The sequence below is a fragment of the Silurus aristotelis genome, assembly GCF_946808225.1.
Source record: "Silurus aristotelis genome assembly, chromosome: 25".
Taxonomy (NCBI): Eukaryota; Metazoa; Chordata; class Actinopteri; order Siluriformes; family Siluridae; genus Silurus; species Silurus aristotelis.
Window position 1 is genome coordinate 13,220,494 of NC_139598.1, and position 18,347 is coordinate 13,238,840.

General features: G+C 38.3%; 1 protein-coding gene across 2 annotated transcripts in view; it reads right to left on the reverse strand.

Moving 5' to 3' along the window:
• Window positions 1–5,638: 5,638 nt before the first annotated feature.
• The window catches only part of znf804b (zinc finger protein 804B), a 130,426-nt gene continuing 117,717 nt past the window's right edge, over window positions 5,639–18,347 (reverse strand). For both annotated transcript variants that reach the window (XM_083529851.1, XM_083529852.1), the window contains exons 3-4: window positions 11,490–11,620; window positions 5,639–9,954 (exon numbers count right to left, since the gene is read on the reverse strand). In XM_083529851.1, coding sequence (XP_083385977.1) covers window positions 6,624–9,954; window positions 11,490–11,620 — 3,462 coding nt within the window. In that variant the 3' untranslated portion in view covers window positions 5,639–6,623. The remainder of the gene's footprint in view (window positions 9,955–11,489; window positions 11,621–18,347) is intronic.

Below are 18,347 nucleotides of genomic sequence, written 5' to 3' on the forward strand. Positions count from 1 at the left end.
TGGCTTCACTCCATGTGTGTTTTATACTTCCTGGTCATGATGTCACCGCACCGGTGATGGCCAGCGTCCAATTTTTGACTAATTACACACATTATTTCAGAGCAAACACTCGTGAACGTTCCTAAAGCGTTTCAATATATTTGGAACAAGCTACCTGCCAAGTTTCTTCGATTTTCTTCGAAGTCTACCTAGAAGAATTAATCCTGTTTCGCAGCAAAGGCTGGTCACACTAAAATTTCTCCTGTTCATTTACTTTCCAGTTTGTTCTATAGTAATAAAAAATTAGCATTTTTTAAATATTAACACATTTTAAAGAATTTAGCATTCTTACATTACAGCATTTTTCTCATTTGCATCTTTACACCCTGTCCATCCAACACCAACTTCAGTTAACTTTGGCATGATAGCACACAGCATCATAATGATCACTGACACCTGTACACAAACACATCCACAGTATTTTTTTAAGAACTTCCACCCTACCAGATCACTACAAAGTATACATTCTGTGTCTGTTTCCAGTCAATATGATGCCTTGGTATTTTGTTATTCTGACATTCTGTTTTTGGGTTTTGGTTTTCTGGCTTTTGATTCCTGTTTTCTGAATACTGTTTGCCGATTGCCTGACTTCTGCGGGATTCCTTTTTCAGATTTTTATACATGTTGTATTTGTTGCAAGCTTTTCAAATAATGCTTTTTGTGTACCTGCACTCCTATCCACCCTTGCTCCCTGACAAGTAAACAATTGAACAAAATAGGCACTTTTTTGTTGTTGTAAAGAAAGTTTAATAATAAAGTTTAAGTTTAGTAAAAGAGAAAATAGGAAATTTCATCTAAAAGTAATATAATATTATAACCTAAGAAATAGACCTTATATTCGATTACAATATATTAATGAAGTCTGTGGATCTACAATATAATTGGCCTAGACAAAATCTGTGAAAGAACCCTTGCAAGTTTTCCAAGATACTTTGTCCAATTATTGTTTTCCAACTGCACAAGAATACACATAGGAAAATGTATTTTAATTCACGTTTGTTAATATAAAAACAAACATTTTATTAAATTCTTTCTCCTTATAGATTTACAAAGCAGCAAAAAGAACAGCAGCATATGTCCCCACCTTGCCAGAAAGCTCAACGCTAAAGAGGCTGTTGCTATATTGAACAAGCTGCCACTCAGCCTGTCATGCGAAATAACCTTAGAACCGAAGTGTGAAGAAAAACTAGAAATCGCAACATTTGGCTGGGACTGAACTGAGTGAACTGCACAACACTGCATGCTGAGCTATCCTGAGCAACAAAAATTTAACAAGCCTGTCAAGGTGTATATCTGTCTCAGGCAAATGTGTGATGCTGTAATGAATGGGTTAAAAAAACATCTGATGTGATTGCTAAACATTTAATTAATCAGATAACAAGACCCTACTAGTATATAGTAAAAGCTTGTTTGTCTTTACATTCTAACTGGAAGTAGCAAAAGGAGACATTTGTTGTTTAATTCTTACACTAATCCAGAAGACATTAACTTAAAGGCCAAGGTGGGTAGTTCCTTTTCAAAATACATTGATGGAGTCATAAAATCAATTATGCTTGCTTGCTCATTATCTTTTTATCTTTCAAGGTAGATACAATAACCACAAAAACAAAGTGATTCAACAGATTTAATACATGAAAATAGAAAAAATCTAATATAGTGCATGCTAATTTTACACTATATAGCAAAAAGTGTATTGACACAATCCATACAATCAATCAAGAAATATGGCCTTGTATGACAGCCCAATTCAGATTAAATACACTTTTGCTGTTCTTGCTCTTCTGGGAATGAATTTCAGTAGATTTTAGTGTCTGTATGAAGGGGATTTGTGCCTATCCACGCCAAATGTATTAGTAGGATCAGGCAGTAATATTAGTCTGAAATGCAGCTGGTATTCCAAGAGATCAGTGTGGTTTAGGTCAGGGTTCTGTGCATGCCACTTAAGAGGAACCTGCATTTTTTGGCATACCTGTGCACTGTCGTGCTGAAAGAGGCTTGTACTTTTTAGTAACAGCGAAGGAAATGTTATGCTACAACGTTTTTTTTCTTACAAACGTGGTATCTGTTTGGGAGAGACCCATATATGGGTGTGAAGATCAGGTGCTTACATACTTCTGGCCATGTAGTAAATATTAGGGATGCTAAGATTCCAATTTGCATCGGTGCATGGGCGTAAATTTTAACAATGTGAATCATTGAATTAAAAAAATTGTGCATCGGATATCCCTTGGCATTTGTATCATGATAATGACGTGTTTACATCTGTAAAAAATGATCTATTTATATACAATTATTAGTAGATGCTCTACACTTTTATTATTTAGAAAGTGACCATTATTTTATACATAGATTAATTTTTACTCGCTAAAGAAATATGACATATTACAACACTTCAGAGACCAAGCTGTGTCCTGAGAGTCACATAGAATGTAGATTAACATGGCAGAGGTAAAGTTGCATCTTCCTGGAGACAGAAAAGGAAATGTGAGGTTTATAAAAATTATTTTACCTTTTTTTTGCACTACAAAAACCTGTCTGAACTAAAGAAATCAAACTATCTGTTCAATATTGATTTTTGTTTTTCCATTGCATCGTAATGTATTGGATCCAATCGGAATCTGATCACACTGCATCATAACAGGGTTACATTTGTAGCGTGGCATGGAGACGCAGTGTGTCCTTCCTTCAGTTGACCATGGTTTCATACGTAACCTGGTTCCCTTTTCAGAGCTCGAGCTGCTTCAACAATGCTTTGGGAACAAGAGTCCAATATGGGCCAGGAGTGGCACTGAGGTCAAGGTTGCAGATGTAATGGAGTGAGACTCCAGAGGACTGGAGCATTACGTGACGCGAAGCAGACCGGAAACTCCCAACACGGAGCCCTGAGACAGGAACCCGGGATCTCTTCAAACATCTAAGGCCGCTTGACCTTGATAGTACGGAGGGGATTGCCCTTCCATGAGAACCCTTGGGTCCTGAGCCACCACTGAAGGGGTCTCATGTGCAGGAGGCCAAGTGAAATCATATTGGATGCAGCTGCCATAAGCCCGAGCAATCTTTGGAACTGTTTGACAGTGACTTCTCTGATCCTCCTGAAGGCCGAATGGATACAATGCGGGTAGGCAATAGCTGCGCACGCATAATGGTCAAATCCCATTCGACACCCAAATAAGTGGCTCTCTGTGGTGGAAAAAGCACACTCTTTTTCTGTTGTTTAGCCGAAACCCCGGGTCCTTCATGTGAGCAAGAACGACATCTTGTTGACGGACCTCTAACTGCTCTGATTAAGCTAATATCAACCAATCGTCGATATAGTTTAAGATACAGATGCCCTGAAGCCTCAGGGGAACCAGAGCCACATCCACACACTTTGTGAAGGTGCTGGGTAAGAGGGCAAGACCAAATAAAAGGACCCGATATTAGTATGCTTTGGCTTCAAAAAGCGAACCTCAGGAACTTCCTGTGAGAAGGGAGGATGGATACAGGAAGTATGCATCCTTTAGGTCTACCGTGAAAAACCAGACCTCGAATTTGGGGTGTGGTGGGCACCGTGTAAAGAGGTGCAACACGCCCTTTTCCAGCAGGGTCCCCAGAACATCCTATGTCAGAACCTTTTGGCCAAAGCCCTCTTAGGGTAAATGACAGTCCTCAGATCTGCCATCTCCTGGGACTTCAGGCCAGAGTGTTGCACATGATCCCTCACAGGGGAAGTGCAAGTAGCAGCTTCAAATGTATCTTTAAAGTATCGTATTGTTGGCTATGCATCGAGATACAAAAATTGAGTATTACAATATAATATTTTTGTATTACAATTGTACCGAATAATTTTCCTAATACAATGGGATGAATAAACAGAGATTAGTAGAGTAAAGAGATACAGTAATGGTGGTTCATGTTGTTTAAAGAACATAAAGGACTTTTCTCAGGTGATGTGACCGACACTGATCTAGATACTGCTTGTTCTTGAAAATGTGTTTATGGAAATGTTTTCTATAAATTATAAATATTTTTATTAGATAATTGTAAATGTAGATAGTGTGTTATAGAATAAGACCTTTAAAACTGATGATCTCGCTTTTCACATTAGAGGTAACAGCCTCTATCTGACATTATGAATGTTCTTCCCTCTACAAATGAATGAGATCTTTTTTCTTTTATTAGGATAAAGCCAAGTGTGAATCTAATTGTATGTCAGTCATAGGAATGCACCTCGTGCTGTTCCAGCAACAGCTTCTTTATTTAATAAAACTTAATCCATTAACATTTCAATTTCTTAGTTACTCACATTTCCTTCCACACTTATATTTTGTCTCCAGCTTTCCATTGCCAACATCTCACACACTGTACTTTTCACTATGTGGTCCCGAGTACGGTATGAGTGATAAGCATCATTTTTACTAAATTGAACATCAATTTTAGACAGCGAACACATTTTGCACTGCAGCTTCTTTCATACATACAGTAGCTGTGGCTCTTAATGTGGAGTACATCTTTATCTATGGATTTTCATTTGCTAAAATATGTGACTATTCTTTATATTATATATTTGCTAAACACAGCAACCTCGGTTCATGCTCTAAATAGACAAAGAGCTGTATGACTCTTATTTAGATTGGAGAGTGGAGGTTCGGTAGCTGGAAAAAAAAATGAAGTGCTTTAGGGAAATTGCAGTCCCAGTAACTGTTTCAAAGAACTGGAGTGTGACTAAATTATGTTTTTACTAAAAGAGTGTTGACAGGATTCTTTAAAGCAGTGCCACCTGGTGACATCTAAAAACAAAAAAAAGGCTGAGTGAGGGGAAAAAAAATTGTAGTGTTGCTGCTTCACTGGGCTCTGGTACAGTTCAGAGATTGTCGTACTGTCAGTGTGGAGTATTTATGTCCTGCCCAGGTCTGTAGGGGTACTTCTCAGTGAATACATTTATCCATCTGCAATAATCACTATATACAAGACCAGGATAAAGTGATTACTGCAGATGGATGAATGTGTTCACTGACTCTGGAGTCAATGCCACCTTCTCATCTCTGTTTAATGTAAATCATGAAACTAACCATTGTTTTTTTATATTTAAATTCTATTTAATGTTTACATATCAGTTGCTCATGATAATCCAGTCAGTAAACATTTAGGTTTGACTAAAAGAGAGGAGGTGGAGCTGAAGGTAGAAGAGCTGAATATGTTAAGGTTTTTGTTGGGAGTGATGAGGATAGACAGGATTAAAAATGAGTTTATTAGAGGGACACGCATGTAGAACGTTTTAGAGACAAGGTGAGGGAGTCGCGATTGAGATGGTTTGGACATGTGCAGATGAAGGACATGGAGTATATCAATAGGAGAATGCTGAGGATGGAGCCACCAGGAAGGAGGAAAAGAGGAAGGACAAGGAGGAGGTTTATGGATGTGGTGAGGAAAGACATGCAGGTAGTTGGGGTGAAAGGGCAGATGAAGAGGACATGGTGGTATAGAGATGGATGATTCGCTGTGGCTACCCATAATAGGAGAAGCCAGAAGAAGAAGAAGAAGAAGAACAAGAGACATATTTATTCAGGTCTGTGGCATTTAGCCATGGTATGATAGGTTGGGCCATCATGACAAAACATTTGATTAAACAATTTATTTAATAAGGTGAACAATGGAAATCATATAATACAGTCATTCAGTCATATTTTTTAACAGCAGCAATGACAAGATACAGAGTTTTCTTTAAATTACATTAAATTTATTCTTAGGACATTATTGTACAGGTCACAAAATGTTTGGCTCTAACAAAATAAGAGTAAATACAAAGTCTCTGGAACATACATAATTCAGACAAGTGCAGGTTGTACACACCCTATGTTTGTTAAAATGTATGTATATATATATATATATATATATATATTTTATTATTTTTTTTTCCCCATTAGAAAGTACAGTACATCATAATATTAAAGACTTTAGACCTTTAAATAGATTGAAAAATGGTATTATTGCATTATAACAACTCTGTATTATAGTTTATTTAGTCAGTCTTTTGCCTCACTTGTACTGAAAGATAGAATAGAATATGCTTCCGTATCAGGACACAACAAATCACTTGCAGCTTACATGTCAATGCACTGTATATCCCTCCTTTTTTATTTTAATACATGCTCCAAATTTTACATTGGTGTTGGCGCTTGGACATCTTCTCTAGATAAAAAAAATTACCCCTCAAAATAATTGCAGTGCATGAATAGAAAGGGACTTAAGTTCAATTACTAATTAACCAAAAGATAAATCTTAGATTAAGCCAGGTAAATATATTTTCCCATCATTTAAAGTTATCATTTACAGTAATGGAGGATAAGACTTTTGAAGAAGGCCAGTGCTTGACTGCACTGCCATTCACATAAATAGCAGACAGACATTCAAACAATTATAGTACAAAATAAATGAGAGGACAAGCAAGACATCAAAACCTTTGGGCAAGTCAAAAACAAACATCACAACGTGCTAGACTGTAGTCTACACTTCTGAGTATCAAGGATAGACTTTTCTCTATTTTCTCACATTATATTATTGTTCTTTCCCTTCCCAATTTGTTCTTTTTTTCTTCACCAAATCTAGCTCGCAATACCATGGTGGTGCTGAAGATCCTGATGTGGGAACAGGGGCTGCAGTGTGGGGTGGATTTGCAGACTCCTGCCAGCCACCATGGCTGATGGGGTAAGCACAGAGGGGAGCAATGAGGCGTGTTGTGGGGGGTGAAGTGTTAGGCCAGCAATGTGAGAATGAGGATGTGTATGGTGGAGGGGTGCTGCTGAAATAAGGTGAAGAGGGTGTGTTGCCAGCATTACTGCAGGGGAAGCTTGATAGAACACAGTAGGAAATGGAAGAGGGGTGAAGTGGGGCTGTGGGAGAGTGGGACGAAGAGAAGGATGGGCAGATGGGGAACTGCGGGATGCCAAGCAGGCTGATGGACAGGAGATGAAGGAAGAGAAAGCTGATAGTGCCCCATGCTGATGTATGGTGTATGAGAGACAGGGAGCTGGGACAGCCTGGTTTGAAGGCTCAGGAACAGGAATAGGGAGTTGGTTCATTTCAGAAGCAAATGAATTTCTTGGCATGTTGTGTTGCTCTTGTAGATGTTTCTGCTGCATATGCTGCTGGGCCTGAAGTTGTAGGAATCTGTACTTGTCCATCTCCTCCTCAGTGAATGTTATAGGTTTCTCTGTTAAGGGAGAGATTGAACAACTCTGAGGCGGCTCATCTTGGGTCTTGTCTGACGTGTCCTCCAGAACACTGATGAAGTTTTCATGAGACATGGACCTATCTGTCTGTGTTTTTGAGCTTGCACAAGAATTTGCAGTTCTCAGATCAGTTCCAGATGGACAAGCTTGGGGAGAGGTTGACTTATGCTTGGCTATACTTGTAGTCTGAAAGTCTGCTTGTCTTTCACATTTTGATTGATCATTTAGAAATGTATTTACTTGGTTACCACAACTGCTACTGCTAAGTTTCTCTTTGGGCATTTTTGCCTGTCTTATTCCTTTCCTCACTGAGGGTAGCTTGCCAATCAAGGGGAGTGGTAGAGTACATATTCTGTTTGACACTTTTTTATCATTTGATGTGCTTTCCTTTGTCAAATCACTGGATTTGGAGGTTTGTGCAACAGGATCCAGTTTTCCTCTTGAATCAGAAATAACAGTTGGGGTGTCTAATTGCACAGCCTCTGACCTATCAATTGATGTTGATGTTGGTGATGAACTCTTTTTTCTTGGTGTGTGTTTTCTTGTATGGACATTCTTGGCCCTAACTGAGCTCTCTGCTGGCCATTTTAAGTCACTTTGCCCAGAATCTCTACTAATGTCTGAAATACTGGTGATACTAGAGGAAGCAGGACTATGTCTGAACCTAGGACTAGACTGCTCATTCTCCCTCTCATGATTCACCACTGTTCTTAACCAGAACCTATTTCTTCGTTTTCTACTCCTAAGATCAGGACTTGGCCTCTTGCACCACCAGTCTTGTTTTGTGTCATGCGAATCATCACCATCCTTGTAGACTCTATAAAAACAAATTCTTTTTCTGGCAGGGTTATGGCAATCTCTATATCTGTTCTCCCTGATGTGTCCTTTATGTTTTCTTATACCATATTGTTGCTTTATGATACAGCGTTTGCCACAAGCCCCATAGTAATTCCTCTCCCTGTAGAGTTCTGAATCTTTGTAATTACAGTATTCCACTCTGGGTTCAGTGTCTTTATCTGGACTCTCTGACATGTGTCTGTAAGTATAGCATGGGAAGCTGTAGCTAGAATTTCTGATGAAAGAACAAGGCTGGCTATATCCTCTCCTCCTGGGATAGTAGGAAGTTGAGGCAGAAGAAGTATAATGCCTTTTCCATTGGCAATCGGGCCATTCCCGCTCAGTCCTCAATTCTGACAAGACACCCCATGAGTTTGCCTTGAGTGGGGTCACATTAGCATCCTGCTTTGATCTGCAGAAGTTGCCACACCACTGGTAATTACCTTCACTGCCAGCTTGAGACTGTATGGAAGCATGCAAAAGAGCTTTGCGCTTTGCCAGACGGAGAGCAGCAGGCAACCTCTGGCGCTTTCGTCTTCGACGTTTTGGGGCAGAGAAAGCACTTACAATTATACTTTTCAGGTTTAGTTGCTGTGTTACATCCTGTGATTTTTTTCTTTTCCTCAGTTTGTTCCTCTTCCCTTTGCAATTCTGCTTGGTGCGCAGTTTGCTAGCCAGAGAATTGAATTCAAATTGTCCTTCAGCAGTTGACTGGGCAAAATTACTGAGTGCACAGGCCACTCGATGTCTCCTAACAGCATCTATTTTACACATACGAATTCGTCCTCTCCTCTGGTGTTTGTGTTTCTTTGGTTTTAAAATGCCCAAGTTAACTTTATTAACATTTGGTGTTTGCTCTTCTTCTCTGTTGGGATTAAATGGGATGGTGCACACATCTGTCTTTTCTGCCTCTGTGCTTTTATCTTTGCCTTCTGTGCATTTAGAATTAAAAAACAGTGGATTGCAGCTATAGGACACTCTGGGTTCATCTGAGGTGTACTGCACGAGCTCGCAAGGCCATTTTAGCTTAGTCCCATCTTTTCCAAGAACATCTAGGAAAGGTTTGCTGCTTAGGTCACCCTCAGCTAAAAAGTTTCCAGCCACTGAATTATCCTGTTTGCTACTTTCTTGTAAGTCATATTTCGAGTTCTGTGAATCGAGTTGCCCAGAAGCCATATTGTCATATCCATCTGTATGAGCAGTTGGACTTGGGTTCTTCAGGCTCCTTCTCTCCATCATTCTGTCATACATTCTTTCATGTCCAGATTTTTGGCCATTATTATCTGCCTTATCATTTATACCATGGGTATTTGGACAACTTTGCCTTTGTGGCTCTATGGCACAATACATCACCTGCATCTCCAGACTACTTTCCTGATTGGACTGATCTGACTGTAGATCTCCCTGTGGTGAAGTGTTCAGTGGCATTGGATCCAGAGGGACATGGTGATCACTCTGTATGGGTGAAGGAGATCGGGACAGGAGGGCTTGCAATGCCAGTTTATGCTGCTGGTTCTGGATTTTCTGTTGGTCACTAGTTTCATCGAAGCTATCAGCAAACACTGATGCACAGGAGTCCAGCTTCAGGTGAGCCCGTTTTGAGAAACAGAATGAGATCCCTGTCTTAGCATGCCTGTGACCTTTTTGAGCTAATAGTGAAGAACACTTAACCCGAAGAGAGCACTGATTTGTAAGCACTGGTGCAGGTGAAGGGATTTTGGTTGTAAAGTCTGGGGAGGCAGAGCTCTTATTTTGATCCTCACAAAGCGTGTTCCTGGATCTTTTTTGTTCATTGCCATTGATACTTGTTTTCTCTTGCTGATGCTCTTGAGCTGCTGCTGTTAACTTTGTCTTCTTTTCTCTGTCACTGTAAAAAAAATAATAATATCAATTATTACCAAACATTATGTATATATTAGAGATGGTAAGATTAACTGATTTACAGTGATTGGCATAAAAGTTAACAATGTGATGCATCAATGTAAAAAATGAGTAAAAAAAGTTGGTATTTGTATCATGATGCATCATTTTTAACATATTTGGATTGGTAAAATGAATGAATAATAATTATTATTTATGAATTCAATACTTGTATTTTTAGTAAGTGACCAATATTTTGTGACAAATATTTTACATGTACCTTAATTTCCGGACTATAAAGCGCACCCATATATAAGCCGCACCCACTGAATTTGACAAAGATTTTTATTTTGAACATAAATACGCCGCACCTGTCTATAAGCCGCAGGTTCATTGTGTGTCTACACTGAAACTAATGAACTTTACACAGGCTTTAATGAAAGACAGTGTCTGTTACACGGTGTAACGGGTAAAATATGTTGTGGCTCCTTTAAGAGCAGAGCGGCATTTTGGGAATAGCCTGCCGCCGCATTTTTCCGCTATTACTGCACGTGTGCAAGACCGAGGAATATGTCCTTATTATTTTCTGATGCTCATTTCTAAGTTTCTTTGACTAACCTGTAACGCTGTTGCCAAGAAAAATAAAAAAGCATGAGTTTTGGAAACCTGTCTGTGCTTATATGATTTCTGTTGCAACTGGAGTTAGCGAGCGCATTACAACGGCTTGTATCTAAACAGTAGCCTATCAAGAAAGTCATTGTTTACTGTCTTTCTCCTTCATTTCACAACTATTTCTCTCGGGAGTTTATCTTTTGGCATCGTCGTGCGTAAAAAAAAAAAAAAACGTTTTTAGAGTTACATCTTTCTTCAAACAGAACAGGAAAAGAATGTCTGGTTTTATTTAATCTTTTTTCTTTCTCTTTTGCACTACAAAGGCCTGTTAATGAAAGTGCCATGTGTTAGAAGTCAGAAGGCACTTAAGAAAATGTATAATTTGCTGTCTGTCTGAACCAAAGAAATAAAAACCATCTGTACCATATTGAATTGCATAGCATATGAAATTGTATTGCACTGTATTGTAACAGGTTCATATGTATCTTTAATGTAGCGCATCATTAGCTATGCATCGACATGCAAATTAAATCTTCCTCAGTTATAGAGATGCACATCACTAACAAATATGTCGGTTTAGCGACCTACAGATTTGTAGGCACTTGCTTGCATGGTGATGGAACTTTTTATCTTCTATCCTATTTTATTTTCTGTGTACTACACCTAATCTTTTACTACATTCATCTCAAACAAATTAAACTGCTTGAATGGTAGAGGTAAAGTCACTATACTGTATGTAATCGTTATTAGAATAATTTTTGTATTGTATTATATTCTAAAATTATGTATTTTAATTATTGTTTAGCGGTCAAAAGTAAAAAAAAAAAAAAAAGTTTATGAAGTTGAAGTGAACTGAAGTGTTGTATTATAAAGCTTTGTTCTTCAAATACTTTGAGAAGCATACTATATGGCAAATATTACGAGTCTCACCCATCCCTTTGCTGCTTGAGCAGGGCAATTTGATGGAGGCGTTTCAGTGCTTTCTCCTGTTTCCTTTCATCCTTCCAGTTCTTAGATGAGACATTGCGTGCAAATTCTCTTTGCTTAAGCTCCTTTAGTCTCTGCCAAGACAAACACATGAAGGACAAATTACACACAGAACGCAATGTCTGCAAAAAACTAAATATTAAGAAGACACCAAAAGAATGTGCTGTTTAACATTTCCTAACAAAATATATAGACGGATATCTATCTTGTTAAAAGTTTCTTCCTCTGGGAAGAAAAAAGGGGAAAATGAATCAAAACAAAATAAACAATATATCGACAATGCTTACACTTAATCAGAAACCAATAAAAATGTCAGCAGCATGTGGCTGACATGAAGTCGGCACTGGGGAGTTTTCAAATTCAATGACTTTATACAGGGGGGAAATAAAGAAATTTGACTATTTGATTAGACTTGGGAAATGACAAAAGAATAGCTTGCTCTCCAGCACTCCTTTCTTTTCAGGGCCGCTTTTTCATGTCAATCCAGATCTCCCATTTCGCACTTCACACTAATGGTCCTAATTGGCATTTTATAGTAATGACACCTTCAGGCTTGCTATTTTGGCTGCATTCTCAGAATAAAGGAACAATACATAAAAAGGAACTTATTTAGAATATATTTAGAAAGCACACAGAAGAGACACAGGGAAACTGTATTACAATGTCAAATCCCCCTTTTTTTTCTGCCAATGCTCACCCACTCTCTCTCCTATAACATGACAGAGGGGAGGGTGAAGGAGAACCAGAGCTTCCTCTGAGATATGTGAATGCCAGCCACTGCATTGTTTTGAATGCTGCTGCTTATGCTATGTCACAGGTCATCTTAACCCACTTGAAAAAACACACTAACTATTCTATGCCATATAGAATAGTATACATTACTAGTTTAATTATATATCAAATATATAAGCAACTTTTACTCCCTACTCAACTACATTTATGATTTAGTATATGTACTTTTTACTCCATTATATTTTAAACAATTATGTTTTGCACCTCTGCTGAAGATGTCATTATGGCTTAGCACACCACTACATGCATCTGCTGCCCGTGAGTGACTTTTTTAGCACTGCATTTTTATCCAAACAGATCTAGAAAAAAATTCCAACAACTTTGAGACCCAGCTTTTGTTGAAGTTGAATAACAATATTGCCTTTGTTTAAGAGTGAGAGCTGCATCAAATCACAGTCAGCTCTAAATATTTGGTTTTCCTTCATCGAATGGTTTTAGTATTTTGTGATACTGTTATTTTATTTAGTAATTGAACTTTTGGAAGGTTTCATTCAGGCATTTTTAAGAAACTGTTGTGTTTATGGTTAATGCACTGTTCAGGTTTACAATTTGATTTGTAGTTTAGGAAATAAAACCTCACAAATCAACTGTTTTTAGCTTTTCACTAACATGTGTCTTGGTGTTGACTAATGCATCTTTGGGTCAAGTATGATTTTCATGTACTCTTTACACCTCTGGCTTATAGGCATCCATGATTTGTTAGTAAGAGAGAAAGAGTATGCCAATGTTGTGAGATTAAAGTAAAAAAATATACAAGAAAATTAATATAAAAATATTTTATATGGTTTTATCCGGCTTCCCTTTTTACTAGTTTTGAACGCAAGTCAAACTATTCCGACCTTTTTTTTCTCACTGATGCTTGACGTCACTATGGTCCATCTATTTCCTGAACTTGATGAGCAAACATAAAAAGCAATATGTGTAATTATCTTGGAACACTGTCATATTCATGATTTTAGACTTTGTCCTTGAAAGACAATTTGAAATGTCATTGAAACAGCTGCCTCATGAATAATTGACAGATTTACAGAATGGTTTGAACTATTCAAAGGCACAGATTTACCACGTCCTTTTTTTTTTCCGTCGTTTTATTTCCTGACAAAACAAAAAGGAACTCGTTGGAATGGGAAACAGGAAACTAGGAGACCTATGACTTAAAAAAAAACACTGAATCTGAACAAGAGTTCATGATTTCAGGAATGTTATGCAGTAATCTGTGCTGTACTTTACTTCCATATATGGGACAGGGGTCCTGCTTAAATAAGCAACGATAGAAGTACCTGTAGCACTTACTGAGCAAGATTGAATAGCAAACATACTGTTGCTTCACTATTCACCTTTGTTCTGTTAAGCTATACAATAACTCTTATTTTGTGCTGAATGACACGTATGGGATAAAGGTTTGTCTTCATGGGTTGCATGGTGAAAAAAAACACGATATAGTTTCCATTGAGGCAGATGTGCTTAGTCCAGGGATATTTAAAAAGCAACAGAAAAGGCAAATAAAGAAAATTCATAAAAATGCTGTACATGAGAAAAAAAAATTAACACTACAGCATGAATTATTTAAGAAATGCCCCTGAACACTGCAAGTCTGTTACAAGTCTTTTAGCTATTTGTGAGTAATTAAAAATAATTTCTGACTAAATGTTAATTAGATTATCAAAAACTGATTTGGTGCTATTTATTAGTGTAGAAAATACGGATAAACAACAGCAAAGAACATGTCCAACTGCATCTTAATTAACAATACACAGGCTTTGGTGTTTTTAAGCACTGACAAGAAAAATAAATATAAATAAATACATAAATACAATTACAACTGAAAGTTGCACACACACACACACACACACACACACACACACACACACACACACCAAACATGCATCATTGAATCATCATTGAAGCATATTTGTCAACAGCCAAGCTCAATCACTTAAAGAGTTCTACAACTGGAATGATTGTGACTCAGAAGTTAAACAACCATCATTCACTACATTCTAAAAAGTACCCCAAACCCAGAGCAGGATCTTCACCTGTCACTTTAAACAAGCTAAGTGAGGTTGGTAGTTGTGTGCAACACACATGTTCAACTCGCTATTGTATTTAACACACACACCTTTTAAATCACTATGCAGTCTGCCAGCTCTGCTAGTGATAGACATAAATTGCAGCATCCCCCCCAAATGTACAGTTGTTTATTTTAATTAGGTATTGTATTATGTTATGTTTCTCTGGGCTGCCCTGCATTTTGAAAAGTGGAAGCTGAATTTCAATGGAAATTGAGGAGGCAGTATAAATGCTCTACTATTTATGCAATGAATCATCTGGACAACAAAGATGCTTAGTGACAAATGACTAATGAGGCACACATATAATATATAATACATATAGATAAAACTGTTCTAACAGAAATATTCGTATTTTTTTTCTTTCTTAGAAAAAAACACAAATGATCACAGAAGGTAATAGGAAGGTCCAAGGTAGCAGCTATTGTTTTTGGATTCAGGTCCCCTTAGTGGTCTCAATGATGGAACTATCCTACATTGTGTGAAACCTGACTGAATTGCATGAGCACAAGCATGTTCCAAGCATGTTCCTGATCACCTGTTTTTTTAACAACCAGTCTTTGATTAACATTGTATCTCAACAACTAGTTGCTGATCACCATTGTTTCCAAACAACCAATCGCCAATCATTATTGTTTATTCATGATTAATCATTGATCATTATTCTCATGTCCAACATTGATACCATGAGCAAATGTGTTTTTTTTTTTTTAAGTAAAGATTTGTTTTTTAGACCTTAAATTTTCATGCAACATTTTCAATGCAAACATTTCATGATGATTCAATCAGTGGTGAGCTGTAAGGGCCTTCTTTGCTGGCCTAAACTCTATCAGAATCACTAACTTACATTTTAATTTTAATTTGTCTATGAATATTTATTACATTTCTTACAATAGTCTATTTTTTACATTTCATATCATTTCACTCAAGGACGCTTCTGCGAGGAGCAGTGACACCAAGTAAATTTTATGTTGGAGTTTCTATCCGAACAGATTTCAGCCATCACGTCTGATATTGCCATTAGGCCATCAGCTATAAACAGTACGATCTCTTAGTAGCTTCTAATCCATGTTGCTTGAAGCTGTTAACCATATTTTAAGTTGGTCAATCCAATGCCCTCTAGAAGGCATAGAATCTTGTCATTGTTTACCAATCAAGCATCTTTTAAATTAGATGGTCAGAGAGCGCACTAGTCAGAGCTACCAAATCACATCTGTTGCAAAATGCACAAGCTCAAATGTAATTTGCGTGGATTTAATAGCTGTTTTTTATTGAACAATGGCTGACAGAGGAGAAGAAATTTATTTAATCACAGAAACACTTTCAAAGAAATGTACAAAACAGACTTTTCACGAAAAGCTGGACATTGTGAGGAAAGGTAAGCCAAAATAGTTCTTAAGTTCTTAATAGTTCAAACAATTCTTAAGCTTTTTCATGAACCATTTATATTTTTGTGTTTTCTTTCCAGTAGAAATTGAACAAAAACACACACTTTGCCTTTATTTCAAATCCCCAGGAAAACTTTAATGCACAAAAAATTGCACAAAATTGCACAGAAAAACAGGTTATTTTATGACTTTATATGATTTTTTTATTTATGCTTCTGCTTGAGATGATATGTGGGCGGTGCAGCTGTGGTTGCAGTCTAAGGAGACTTGTTGAATTGTGTTCATTGGGTTTCTTGCTTTAGTAATAACATTTATTCTGGCTGCATGAGTCTGTGATGCATCACTCAGTTATACTGTTTTTCTTTATAAAATAGTTGGTTTCTATAGCCAGGGTGTCATAATTATGGTATTAAGAGGTGAATTTGTTTCATGCAGGACATGACTAGGACATGGCCTGCATCTGAATTCGATGAATGTGCAAATGACTTGGTAAGTTATAGTATCTTGAACATGTATTAGCTCACAAGTAAAAAAAAAGAAAAAATGGCTTAGTAGGAGAATCAGCTAAACAAATCTACCGTATTTTTCGGACTATAAGACGCTACTTTTTTCCCACGTTTTGAACCCCGCGGCTTAAACAACGAAGCGGCTAATTTATAAATTTTTCCTGGGTTTTTCCTGGTTTCACAAACTTCAAGCCAAAAAACTAAACTCAATAACATTAGACCAATGAAATTTCCGAACGGAAACGAAAAAACGCACCTCACCTGTGTTCTGAGCTTCACGGCATCGGGAGAAAAAACTTCCATCGGGTGATTTTTAAACGCACGACGATGCCGAAAGATAAACTCCGGAGGGAAATAGTTGTGAATAATGATCTATCAGTAATATAAGTACATATTATATTTAATAAAAAACAGTAGGGATAATAAAGAACATGTACATGCACAGCACATACTGTGTCTTACAACATGCTACATTCGAAATGTACTGTGAATTTTGAACCATAATTCTTCTTCTTCTTTCGGCTGCTCCCATTAGGGGTCGCCACAGCGGATCATCCGTCTCCATACCACCCTGTCCTCTATATCTGCCTCTTTTACACCAACTACCTGCATGTCTTCCCTCACCACATCCATGAACCTCCTCCTTGGCCTTCCTCTTTTCCTCCTACCTGGTGGCTCCATCTTCAGCATTTTTCTACCAATATAATTCATGTCCCTTCTCTGCACATGTCCAAACCATCTCAATCTCGCCTCCCTCACCTTGTCACCAAAACATCCTACATGTGCTGTCCCTCTAATAAACTCATTTCTAATCTTGTCCATCCTCGTCACTCCCAACGAAAACCTCAACATCTTCAGCTCTGCTACCTCCAGCTCCACTTCCTGTCTTTTACTCAATGCCACTGTCTCTAATCCATACAACATCGCAGGTCTCACCACAGTCCTATAAACTTTCCCTTTCATTCTTGCAGATACTCTTCTATCACAAATCACTCCTGTCACTCTTCTCCACCCACTCCACATTGCCTGCACTCTTTTCTTTACTTCCCTAACACACTCTCCATTACTTTGCACTGTTGACCCCAGGTACCTGAACTCCTCCACCTTCTCCACCTCTTCTCCCTGCAACCGCATCACTCCACTGCCCTCCCTCTCATTCACACACACTGTCTTACTCCTACTGACTTTCATTCCCCTTCTCTCCAGCGCATATCTCCACCTCTCCAGGCTCTTCTTAACCTGCTCTCTACTCTCACCACAAATCACAATATCATCTGCAAACATCCTAGTCCAGGGAGACTCCTGTCTGACCTCGTCCGTCAACCTGTCCATCACCACTGCAAACAGGAAAGGGCTCAGGGCCGATCCTTGATGCAGTCCAACCTTCACCCTGAACCAGTCTGTCGTACCTACTGCACACTTTACTGCCGTCACACTGTCCTCATACATGTCCTGCACCACCCTCACATACTTCTCTGACACACCTGACTTCCTCATACAATACCACAACTCCTCTCTCGGCACCCTGTCGTACGCTTTCTCTAAATCCACAAATACACAATGCAGCTCCTTCTGTCCTTCTCTATACTTCTCCATCAACATCCTCAAAGCAAATAAGGCATCTGTGGTGCTCTTCCTCGGCATGAAACCATACTGTTGCTCACAGATGGTCACCTCTTCTCTCAGCCTGGCTTCCACTACTCTTTCCCATAACTTCATGGTGTGACTGATCAACTTAATTCCCCTGTAGTTACTGCAGGTCTGCACATCTCCCTTATGCTTAAAGATCGGTACCAGCACACTCCTTCTCCATTCCTCAGGCATCTTCTCACCTTCCAAAATCCTGTTAAACAATCTGGTTAAAAACTCCACTGCCATCTCTCCTAAACATCTCCACGCTTCTACCGGTATGTCATCTGGTCCAACCGACTTTCCATTCTTCATCCTCTTAATCGCTGCTCTCACTTCCTCCTTACTAATCCTATCTACATCCTGCTTCACCAACTCCACATCCTCCAACCTTCTCTCTCTCTGATTTTCCTCATT